Source organism: Amia ocellicauda, chromosome 3 (genome assembly GCF_036373705.1).
Source record: "Amia ocellicauda isolate fAmiCal2 chromosome 3, fAmiCal2.hap1, whole genome shotgun sequence".
Lineage (NCBI taxonomy): Eukaryota > Metazoa > Chordata > Actinopteri > Amiiformes > Amiidae > Amia > Amia ocellicauda.
In genome coordinates, this window is record NC_089852.1 from 33,314,226 (window position 1) to 33,327,200 (window position 12,975).

Sequence of the window (12,975 nt, forward strand, 5' to 3'; positions counted from 1 at the left end):
CCACAGGGGATATAGTTCATTGGAATAGACAGTTGAGCTTGTCCACTCTTTATTAAGTTGAGCATAGACAACTGCTCCTGTTGTTACCGAGGGCTCGTGTGCCTCGCTATGTACATAGTTCCTTTGCCAGCAGTCTGTGGCCCCGCCCTAGCTATGCTAGATGTGCTGGGGTCCACTGCTGCTGTGTCCAGCGGAAGGAACTTGAGTTGGTTCTTGTTGCCCCACTGTGTATATAGTTCCATTATTTTATTTAATTATCCAGCAGTGGCTATCCAGTCTGGTTAGCCCGCTGTATGTTGAGCACAGGGTGGGAGACTGCACCCTGTGCTTATATGGTGTGGTCTTGGTATTGGCCCCGCTCCTAGCCCTGCTAGTAGAGCAGGAGGCCACTATAATTAGGCTTCGCGGTATGCACAAGTTCCTTGTTTCCCCATGGATACACCATTCCTTATTTTTCCCAGTTCAGCGTTACTGAGGTCTTCGCATCTGGGCAGCCAGGATGTGGTTTCTATCATAGAGTTGGTCCGGCTCCTAGTAGTTACACCTTGGGGCAGGCTCTCTTACCAGCTCGCTGCCTCCTCCCTTGCAACGGTTTGGTTATACTATAACCCCTCCCCCTTGGGCAGTGCTTCTAACTTGAAAGATAACGATAGGTTGCATATGCAGCCCTGGTTATCTGAGAAAAGAAGCACTGCCCAAGGGTTGTAAGGTCGCACGGGAGTTCTAACTCCGGCAAAAAGAGGAAGTCTTTGTGTAGACATCACCTTTTATGCAAACAGGAAGTGGAAGGGTCCTGTCTGAGTGACGGGCACAAGGGCCAATGGCAGCTTTGATAGGCAAATATCTTTGATACGTTCCACTGATGCGTGCTGAAAACCCCTCCCCTTAGGGCAGTGCTTCTTTTCTCAGATAACCATGGTTGCATACGCAACCTATCGTTCTATGATTTTGGCTTGCATCCAGTGTGAACCACCTACAGACTTTATATTCATTTCTGATGCAGGATGAGCGCTTTAGAAGAATGCGATTCTTATTAATTTAATTAAACTGTTAAGGTCGGAGACATGAACCAAATTAGGGAGAGTGTAGGCTAATCTCTTTCCAGGCTCGGCAGCCGAAATAACTCACAAGGGGGCCTCAGAAATGACTGAGGGGGCACAACTATTTTCGGTCGATGATAACACAGGATGTATAATATCGATATTACAATTACACACAATGTTTTTGGATAGCTCTCAAGTTTTCAAAACGACAATGCGTTAGATTTGTCACATAAAAAAATGCGGTGACAGATACCGTTGCCGCCGGCAAAAGCAGGAGCCAGAGGGGGGGTGGGCACAAAAATGTTTGGGGCAAATGCTTAAGATTTTAGGGGCAATGCGTGAGACTTGAGAGCTATACTTGCCACAAGAATACAGGTTACTGCACTGCTTTATAACATGGACAATTCCTAACCGTCTCGAAAAAAAACGTTATGACAACGCTACACAGCTACAAGCACAATACCCATTGATTTAATGCAACACAAAACAGCTGCTAATTACCAAAATAACACTTTCCCATGCCAATACAATGCATTTCCAATTGCGGAAAGCAAACAATACTGTACATTGCACTTCCACGACTAATCGGTACACTGCAGCTTGGATGCACGTACACATGCAATTTCAGATCAATAGTCACTGCTCTTTGCCATGAGCTTGGAGCAGGGTGTCCATGTCCTTCTATTTCTCCCACAACTCATCAAACTCACCAGCATGTCGCAGTTTTTCCACGCAATTGTGAGCACTGCTAAACTATTCATTTTGCATACCCATTATTATTGTTAGATATATTTTTTTCATGCAGCTGTGCGATTAAACTTTATTTTTTTCATTGTGGGCATACTACTTTGAAAGTAAACCTAAATGGTCAAATTGGCCGCGCCTTTCTACTGTGTGAAGGCCAATAAAAATATGTGGTGACTGACGTATGAACAGTGCTATGGAATTGCAGAATGAAGCATATAGCCAGTTTAATATTCATATTAATGACCTACCGGAAGTGAGTAACAGTAACAGAGTCATGGGAAATGTAGTAGAGGAAAAAGTACATTATTTTGTTCATAAATGTAGTGGAGTAAAAGTAAAAGTAGCCACTAATAATAAATACTTAAGTAAAGTACAAATACTCAAAAAACATTCTTAATTACAGGAACAAACTATTTGTACCTCTAGAAGCAAAGGTAGGAATCAGCCCAGTTAAAACTATAGCTCTAATGAAAAAAAGCAACAAACACTTTGCTCATATGGCAATGTGTCGGTCGTATGCCATCATCACGAGCACAGAGGATTCAAGTAGGACAAAATGTAAATGAAGAACATTTGAATGAAACAGCCTTCGAATGAAATGTCCTTGCTGTTGAACCAAAGGATATCCTGTATTTTGGGTAGGACAGCAGTGCATAAACCAATATCCAAAAGTGCCAGCATTGATAGGAGAATATACATGGGGGTGTGAAGATTTTTTTTTTTAATCAGTATAATTAAACTATTAGCTACTAAGGCCATGCTGTACAAGACAGTGAAAGGGATAGGAAGCCAATGCTGCAGCTGCTCTATGCCAGGAAACCCCATCAAAATAAGGCCTGATGGACGCAGGGCTAAAGTGTTGAGCGCGGACATCGCTCTCGGCTGACTTATCTTCTGATATATGTAGTTAATTTGTACCACCAATAGGTTTTCACAAATATATACACACATAAATTAATACAATTCAATCATTGAAATAAATAAATAAATAAAACAACCTTACTCTCAGTAATAAACCTAAATGGCACAGTGAATTGTTATATAGTTTTTATTTCCCTTCTGTTGTACACAACATATACATTACAGAATGATTTACTCACATCACATTTACATTTTTTTTCCCAGCGAGATGATTTAAAACATAAAAGATAAGCATTCTGACATGTTTACCAATGAAAATAAAACTCACCAAATGAGTACTCTGAGGATTAATTTGTTCTTTCCATTGCGTCTAACATGCCCTTGATCTAGTTTCCTCCCAAGAGTCTCTCTGCAGTGTTTTTAATAAAATATAATAATAATAATAATAATAATAATAATAATAATAATAATAATAATAACAGGCCTGATCAAAAAAGTGAATTAGCTTAAGACAGAAATCAATCGATTGGTAAAGAATGGTTTTATTGTAATTTACAAGTTTATTACCATATTCAACAGAAACTCAAATCATGTAGTAACTTTCTCTGTACACATTTGCATTTTCCCCAAGAAGACATTTTCATAATTCCCTTCAAGAAACCAACCAAATGAAAAACTAAAAGACTTGTAGTCACAGTTGTGAAGGTCCACAAGGAATTTGTCATTTTGTTGAGTTTTATTGTATTTGTATTGGTAAACATCTTAGAATGCTTATCTTATGTTTGAAAGAATTCCTGTGGAAATAACATGTTTCTCAATTAACTTTGGCATTGAGATTTATAAAGAACGGTTGTTTTAGTTTTTTTCTAAGGCTTGAATATTAGTAATGTATTTATGGATTTATTGTTAAAGTCTATTGGTGGCAAAAATAATGTACATATATATATTTTGTGCTTTTTGTTTTTGCATGAAGTCAGGAGAGAGCAATGTCAACACTCCACACTTCAGTTCTGTGTCCAGTAGAGTTTACTTTTATATAGTCTAAGAAAACCAAAACAATCAGCTGATGCATTTGAATAATTTCAATGCAATTGTATGCTTCCTGAATTGAAACACATACTTATGATAATGCTGCTTGATACTAATAACTTTTCATTTTCATTTCATACACACACAAGTGGAAATTAAAATCTCAACAATATTTTCTTTAATATCAGTAAGAGGTTATTCAGAGTAGTGTGTATTCCATTTAGTTTCTTGGCCAGGAGCACAGATAGAAGTTGGGAAAATGGTAAAGCTTACTATCAAAATTAATGGATTAATACAAATATTGAAAGAAGTTCTATCTTTGGATGAAAACCATACACAGTCCTGTAGTAATCTTGGATAATGTTTTCCAACAAAACAGTTGCAAGTGTGGACTAGGTATAGGGTGACACATGGAAAATTCTCTGATGTAACAGAAAACCATGTAGAATTTAGTGAATTCTGTCTTTATATGTATTATTAAAATCAAGATGCTATCAGCTGTGTAGTTTTGCAAAAATAGAGCAGACAGAAATGGGAGGGGAATGACATAAAGACCAACACAAGAGCAATTCAGGGAAATAATAATTAAACTAGTCTACATATCAAAGTAATAGTACCAGTAACAAAAGTAACCAGCAAGTTTACTGATACAAATAAATACACAAAAGGTAATGTTTTAAAATATGTTTTGTTATTCTCTGGGTAACTTAATGCATGTTTATGTTGATATAAATGTATGTATATTATTTAAATGTAAATGTTTTTGAAATGTATTACATATGATTAAAGTATTTAATCGTTTTTGAGTGTCTTCATTTTCTTTAGTTTTTTTTCATGATTGAATACATTCATACACAAGGGTACAGCAATTATCAGCGATGACTCAAATCTGAGTCAATCTTTCTTGGCAGGAAATGCCTCAGAAATGCGTGACGGATTTCCTTGGTCCTTACAGCATAAACCATAGGGTTTAACACTGGAGGAATGAGAAGATACAAGACTCCAAAAACAACGTGAACATGGACTGGTACATCCTTCCCAAACCTGTAGACTAAATAATTAAACAGGGAAATTATGTAGAAATACATGATAACGAACAAGTGAGAACCACAAGTGTTTAGTGCTTTAAGGCGAGCTCCCTTTGATCCAAGCTTTAGGACTGCTCTAAATATCATTATATAAGAAAATCCAACAAATATTGCATCCACACCTAATATGGAAAGTGCCACAAAGAGTCCATAATAATTGTTCATGATTATATTTGTGCATGCCAGTTTAGCCACAGCCATATGATCGCAGTAACAATGAGATATACAAACAGATGAGCAGTAAGGCAATCTTGAGGCCAAGGTGGGAATCAGCCCAGTTAAAACTAAATCTCTGATGAAAAAAGCAACAAACGCTTTGCACACCAGGGTCTTCGACAATATTGTTGTGTAACGTAAAGGGTTGCATATGGCAACGTATCGATCATATGCCATCATCACCAGTATTGAGGATTCTAGTGTAACAAACATGTAAATGAAGAACATTTGAATGAAACAGCCTTCAAATGAAATATCTTTGCTGTTGAGCCAAAGGATCTCCAGTATTTTGGGTAGGACAGCAGTGCATAAACCAATATCCACAAATGCCAGCATTGAAAGGAAAACATACATGGGGGTATGAAGATGTTGTTCAAATTTAACTACCAAAATTATTGTACTGTTACCTACTAAGGCCGTGATGTACAAGACAGTGAAAGGGATAGAAAGCCAGTGCTGCAGGTGCTCTATGCCAGGAAACCCCATCAAAATAAACCCTGCTGGACGGAGCACTGAAGTATTTAGTGCTGACATCACTCTCTGCTGACTTACTTCTCTGACTCTGCTGACAAAAACATATATATATGTAGTTAATTTGTACCACCAATAGGCTTTCACAATGCAATATATATATATATATACACACACACACACACATATGCATACATACATAAATTAATATAATTAAATCATTGGAAAAGAAACAAAACAACCTTACTATAAGTAATAAACCTCGATGTCAAAGTTAATTGTTAAACATTATTTCCCTTCTGTTGTACACAACATATACATTACAGCATGATTTGTTCACACCATATTTAATATATTATTTAATTATGATTTACAAGATGATTTATAAAATAAGCATACTGACATGTTTACCAATGGAAATAAAATAAAACTTACCAAAAAGACAAATTCTTTGTGGACCTTCACGAGCAGTGCTGGATAGTTCTGTAATGTAGCATGTGCCTGCTGGGTATTTATGATATCTGGGAAAGTACTCTGAGGATTAATTTGTTCTGTCCAGTGCATCTAACATGCTCTTGATCTAGTTTTCTCCCAAGAGTGTCTCTTCTGTGTTTTGGATAATAATAATAATAATAATAATAATAATAATAATAATAATAATAATAATAATAGGCCAGGTCAAAAAAAGGAAATATAATAAGATTTAAATAAATAAATTGGTAAAGCATAATTTTATTGTAATTTACAAGTTTATTACTATACTCAACAGAAAATCAAAGCATGCAACTTTCTCTGTACACATTTGCATTTTCTTCTGGAACACACTTTCATAATTCCCTTGAAGAAACCAACCAAAACATGAAAGACAAAACGACACTTGTCACACTTGTAAAGATTCCAGGGCAGAACACAATGGAGGCAAACACAGGGGTGAAAGAATGGTGACTTGTTTTATTGTATATTCGTTGGTTTGTGGTTTTATTTTATTGTATCTTACTTCATTGACAAAAGCTGGGGAAGATACAATAAAACTAAATAAAACTCAAAAACCTGGTAAAAAGTTGCACAAAGTCTCTCCTCAAAACAAAAGGAAAAAATATATAAATTACAACACAAATCTCATTTGATTCTCCTCTCTCCAACCACCAGCCACCTTTGGCAAATAAAACCCCTCTTAAATGGTTGGGCTGTGGAACAAAACACACATCATTGCATTGGCTACAGGTGCTGTCTAATTCTCCCCTCTGCTAATTCACACTTGAAGCCTACAACCCAATTATCTTCTAATTAGGGCAGGCTGATTCCAAGGCTGGTAATGATCCCTACCATGATGTGGGCTGGGTCTGGTCAGCCCTTTTCCAGCTCCCCATAAGCTCCCTGTAGTGGCTGATCCGTGAGCTGGCTCACATAGAATAGTTCATTTTGCACTGTTTTTGAAGTGCCCACAGTTGCAGTCTTTAGGTGTTGCTTTATTGCACTGTCCAACAATGACATCAAATCCACTAAACCTAGAAAGACTCCTGGGTTTTGTGAGCCTACACTCTCATTGTGACTGCACAAAGCCAGCTCAAAGGCCCCAGAAAATGTGTCACCATCAATTATTAACGGTGTCAAACTTTGGGTTTGTCAAGCCAGTGGGGTATGTTAACTTTGCCCAACATCACCAACTTTACCACATTCTGCATATGGGTTTTACCATGTTCATGCTTTTTGGTCTTTTCAGAGATGTGCTTCATGTTGCTGGCGCCTCAGTCATTCCGGGGCCAAATCCTCCGATGCAGTTGTCCAAAACATCAGACATGGAAAGCAAAACAGCACATTGCATGTCATGAACCCTCACAGCACAGCGTTTTTCTGTACCATGTTCTACACAATGTCCGGTTGTACAATTTCCCCCTCAATGTCGATGCTTTTTTAATGTATGGTCATATTTGGCTGACCCGAGCCCTGATATTTATTTTTTATGGGAGGGTTCTCCATTAAAACGGACTTTACTGTAGTGACAGCAAGGCATTCAATGGCATTTCTTGTCCAGTCATGGTATACTGCAACATGGGGAAGGGCAGTGTTACCTTTCAGGGCAGGCTGCTGTACTACAGGACTCTTATTAGTTAAACAAACAAAACAAACCCAAAACGAAACCCAAACTCCTTGTTGAGGCTACCTACACAGTGTAAACAGATCCCTCTCTAAACATCATATGCAAATCCGCAAATCCAAAAGAATAGTCACAGACCATAAGACAGAAGTTAGTTTTACTGAGTCGGGTACTCACACACTTAGGGTCAAGTTCGTTCAAGGCAGTGCTAGATTTGTAAATCACAAGGTGCTGGAGCGCAATGTGAACAAGACAGAGTGGATGTACAAGGGGGAGCAGAGGTAATGGAGTGCTTAGTATGTATAATATATATATATATATATCAATACAACACACTTTCTACGCATTTTCAAGCCACCACTGTAGACAACATGCTGACAAGGTAACATTAAAAAATAATATACATAGATAGATGTGCTATTAGGCCAACTCTATTTTTGAAACATTTCCAATCTCAAGGACACAGCGTAGGGTCTGTGGTGTTTCAGAATCTGTCTGTATGATCTCCCACTATACTGCTATATCTGCATAGACAAATTATAGATATCATAATTCTAATTTGCACAGACTTAACTCCCCTTAAAGCATTCACCAAACAGCAAGAAAGCAAAAATATATTTTTACCACTAATGGAAGCTGGCCCTCCTGGCTTTTCTCCCTGCAAAGGCATGTACAGTCTCCATTAAATCCAGCTGTTGAGCCAGTTCATGCTCAATAGATATTGTCACCAGTCCATTCAGTCGTTGGTCAGTTATCGTTGAGTGAAGGGAGTTCTTCAGGCCTGGCACCATGAGGGGGCAAAAGTTGGAATATTGTACCCCCTCAGTTTTGTATGAGCCTGTCATACAGTGGTACAGCTGCAGGCTCAGCAACAACGCACCCTGGATGCGCTGGTCCAGAAACTTCAAGTGCGAGCTCCTGCACCTGCACCTGCCCCTGCTGCGGCTGCAGCGAACCTGGCTTGGGCTGGACTGAGGATCCCGAAGATGGGGCCGGTGGACGATCCGGAGGCTTTTCTTACCATCTTCGAGCGCACTGCCCGGTGTTGCGGCTGGCCGGACTCGGAGTGGGCGGTACGCCTGGCTCCCCTGTTGACCGGGAAGGCGCAGCTCGTCGCCCGAGCGCTCAGTCCAGAGGACACCCTGGACTACAAAAAACTGAAGGACAACAGACGGCCAGCAGCAGAAGCTCAGAAGCCTCCGGTCCTAACCCGGCTCCCGGCCCCGGGCCTTCGCACAACAGCTGCGGGACGCCTGCCACCGCTGGCTAAAGCCGGACAGGCACTCTGCCACAAAAGTTGCCGACCTGGTGGCCCTGGAGCAGTTCATCTGCCGTCTCCCACGTCCCTCCGCAGAGTGGGTGCAAGCCCACCAACCCAAAGACCTGGAGGAGGCCACCAGGCTGGCGGAGAACCACCTCACTGCCCGGGACGATGCCACCTCCCGACGCCCAACGGCGGGCACCCTCCCTCCCGTTCCCAAGACCCTCTCTGACCCGACTCCCCCGGAAACCCCAGCTCCTAAACCTGTCTCTCCCCGACCCGCTTTCCCTTCTTCCCTTGCCTGTCCCAAAAGTAAACCTGTCTCCTTAGCCCCCTCCTTTTCTCTCTCCCCAGGAAGTGTGCAGTCCCCTGGAACAGCCACGGTGACATGCCGGCGTTGCAGGCAGCCTGGACATCACCCGGCAGAGTGCCCACTGGCAAAAATTAATCACTCCGTTGTTTGTGCTGCTCGCCCCTCCACTCACCCCGCTTCAGCAAGGCCCTCCTGGACTCCGGGATGGCCTGGCTCCCCGGGGCACCGGCAGGCGAGGCACTAGTGAATGCACAAAGGGCGTGCTCGTATCCCCAGTTCCATATTGACAAAGATTTATTATATAGGGTAACTGAAGACTCTTTATAGGAAGTTGAAGAAAGTGTTTTTGTGATTATTATATAATGTTTTATATTAATACCAGCATTGGAAGTAGTTTTGTATACAGACTGAGCAGATTCGATTTAGCAGGACAAGTAAAGGTTCAACAAGGTCGATTTGTTAAAAACTCCTGTCAGTAATGAAAGATTACACAGTGCCGAAATAGCCTACAGATGTCTGGTGTGAATTTGTTTATGACTTAATCGTTTCTCAAGATAGGCAGAAATTGTTTCTGTTAATGGGAGATTGACACTAGGTAAATGACGACCGTGGGATCACATCTTCCTAGTGCACATCAAAGACAGACATCTGCTTTGGATCCATCACCTCTTCATGGGAGGACAGATCGTAAAACGGACCCGGACCTGTATCTTCTGATTGGATGAACAGCCATAAGATGTTACGTCATTTTTCCTATGAAGTTGTACTCATGTTTGTAAACATTAAGTCTCACTGAAGGAATTATTTCTGACGTGGAGCTTCCGAGCGGCTCGATTAAAGTTCTATTTGCTTTATCTCCACGACTTCTCCTCCACTTATTTCCCACACGGTTCTACAACTTGGCGTCATGAACGAGGATCTGAACTTGCCTCCACTCCCAGGACCAAAGCAAGGGTGAATACCTTTAAAAATTACCACCCTGTATATTTAGATTTGATCTCGGGATTGTGTTTGGCTATCAGATTTTAATTTATAGAGAACCTGTGGAGAGGTAGAGGTAAAACAAATAGAAAGGTTGACTGTACAGCGGAGGTTCACAGTAGGGTGAACTCCAAGTAAGACAGATCTGCGGGGAGAGATACCAAAGGAACCGAAAGGTACGACGAGGCCTGCTGAGCCCCAAGTTAAGCAAGGAAATCCTTGTACGCCAGGGCCAGAGTTAGTGGCAGTCAATAACCAGACGGAACCGGAGGTACTGTAAAGTCCAACGATATAGCCCCATCGTTGGCAAAGATAGGGTTGGCATTATGGCATTACAAGACGTGTCTATATGTGAATACCTACAAGAGAAGTTTAAGAAACTTCAACTTAAGATGGAAAAGGCAGGATGGGATCCTAACTGGGTTCCCAAACAGCATAGAGAATGGTGGAATAAGGAAAAGAGAGAGAAAACCAATAAAGGTTTCCTTTGTCAATATAGTACGAAATTAGAGAAGAAACTAATCACAATGGATGAGGAAAATACAGCAACAATAAAATAATTAAAAGAGATAGTCGCTAAGATGCAAATAGAGATAGATAATGAGAAAAGAATTAGAAATGAGGAAGAGAAAAATAAAGAACGAACTAATAATGTAGGGAAACGATGCGCAAGCGCCCTGGGGGCACATATAGAAGGCGATGAACCTGACTGGGATGATTTAGACCGAAAAGCCTGGGATCATGAATGCGAAAAATATGGGGGATGTGGATTTGGTGCTTCTGCCTCTCCACCATATAAACACTCAGACAACCCCACTGATAATAGAACAGAGTCTAAACTTTACCCAGATTTGAGTTCATTCAAGTCAGAGAAAGTAAAATTAGCACCTATAGAGACGCGCACTAGGCAACACCGCGATGCCGACGGACAATTTTATGCATTAACAACGTCGTTGCATCGCCCCTTCACACCCGGAGAGAAACACACAATTTTAAGCAACCTTCCAAAACTTAAACCCAATCATGGGAATCTGGATTTCTGGGAAAAATTTAATGAGATGTTAGATGTACACCAAATGCACGCTAGAGACGTACATATAATAATTAAAACTAAATGTCCAAGGCCAATCTGGGACGGGTTAACCGCCGCCCAGCAGGATGGTACCTGGATAACAGCTGGAAATGATAATAATAATCTAAGGATCACTAACTTCATCATGGCTGTAAAGACAGCTCTCTGAGCAGGACAGGGAAATTGGGGTGTAGTCTGTGGCCTCGTACAGAAGCCAGGAGAGACTTGCTACAATTATGCGGAACGAAAGTACACTACTTTTAGAGAACACTCCGGACTGCCGGACACCGAACGTGATAATGCGATCTTTTTAAAATTACTAAAAGAAGGGTTTAGTAAAGCACACCAAGACATCCTCAATATGGGTGTGCTTGTAGGAAACACATATCAGCAGATTGTACAATGGGCTTCAGAGGTAGAAAACAAGCAGTCAAAAGCTAAAATAAATGCTGTGGCAGCTATATCTGCCATAACACAAAACGGAGGTAAATGTTACAATTGCGGAAAAATAGGACATGTCGCTAAAGACTGTCGGTCTAAATCAACCCGCCCTAAGTGCACTTTCTGTGGGAGGACAGGGCACACGGGGGACAAGTGCTGGAAGGCAGGCGCTCCAGGCGAACACGAAGCGCCCTGGAATCAGACCAAGACAAACCCTGGTCAGCCCAGAGGAAACGCGGAGCTTCTGCAGATCATCCGAGATCTGACAGAGAAACTAAATAGGAAATAGGTCGCCTCGGCCCCCGAGGTCGGTACAGGGGAAGATCCCTGCCTCCACATAACCGCACTGTTAGGGGGTCGGCAGTGTTCAATGTTGGCGGATACAGGCGCCTCTGTCTCGATAACCGATCTCCCCCTCCCACTGACTAAACGCAGACTACAGATCTCAGGTGTAGGCGGTGCATGTATCACAGCCACACTCAGCACACCTCAACTTCTAGAAATAGGCGATCTCCTAATACCAGTGTCTTTTTGGGTTTGTAAAAACCCAGAGGGGACAATAATAGGCATAGATATCCTTAGAGAAGCCGGCACACTAGTGGATGCTAATAATAATCGCATAATATGGACCAATACACACGGGAATAAAAAGGATACACAAAGATACGCAACAAATTGTGCTAGTATCTCACTCACACCGTCAACATCTCATATATGGCCAGACACACCACTTGGACACGTGTGTCAGGCATTTCTTGATGTTTGGGCAACACATAAACAAGATTGTGGTCTGGCACAAATTGAACCTATAGTTATCCCAGGTCCAGTACACAAAGCACATAAACAGTATCCTATTAAACCAGAAGCTTTTACGGCAGTTCAGAAAATTAGTAAAACATTGCAAAATGAAGGAATAATACGCGAAACACATTCAACCACTAATTCTCCAATCTGGCCAGTGGCAAAACCAGACGGCTCATGGCGACTTACAATTGATTACACACAATTGAATAAAGTTACACCTCGGTTACACCCGATTGTAGCCAATCCCAACACTATATTAAATGATTTGAAACCCGAACACTCTATTTTTACGGTCCTGGATATTAGCAATGGATTTTGGAGCCTGCCACTCCACTCTGATTCCCAAGATAAATTTGTGTTTACTGTATGCGACAAACAGTACACATGGACTAGAGTGCCACAGGGATTTCACAACAGCCCGACACTCTTTCACCAGGCAATGGCCAAGACTTTAGAACAAATGGATCTGACACCCTGGGATAGTTTAATCATCCAGTACGTGGATGATCTTTTGATTGTGTCTCCTGATGAGACCGCACACTTAGGCCCA

The 12,975-nt window shown here is 41.2% G+C and overlaps 1 protein-coding gene across 1 annotated transcript; it reads right to left on the reverse strand.

Moving 5' to 3' along the window:
* Window positions 1–4,552: 4,552 nt before the first annotated feature.
* On the reverse strand, window positions 4,553–5,518 carry LOC136747111 (olfactory receptor 52E4-like). Its single transcript, XM_066700069.1, has one exon. The coding sequence runs from the start codon at window positions 5,516–5,518 to the stop codon at window positions 4,553–4,555; it is 966 nt and encodes a 321-aa protein (XP_066556166.1).
* Between the last annotated feature and the right edge of the window lie 7,457 nt (window positions 5,519–12,975).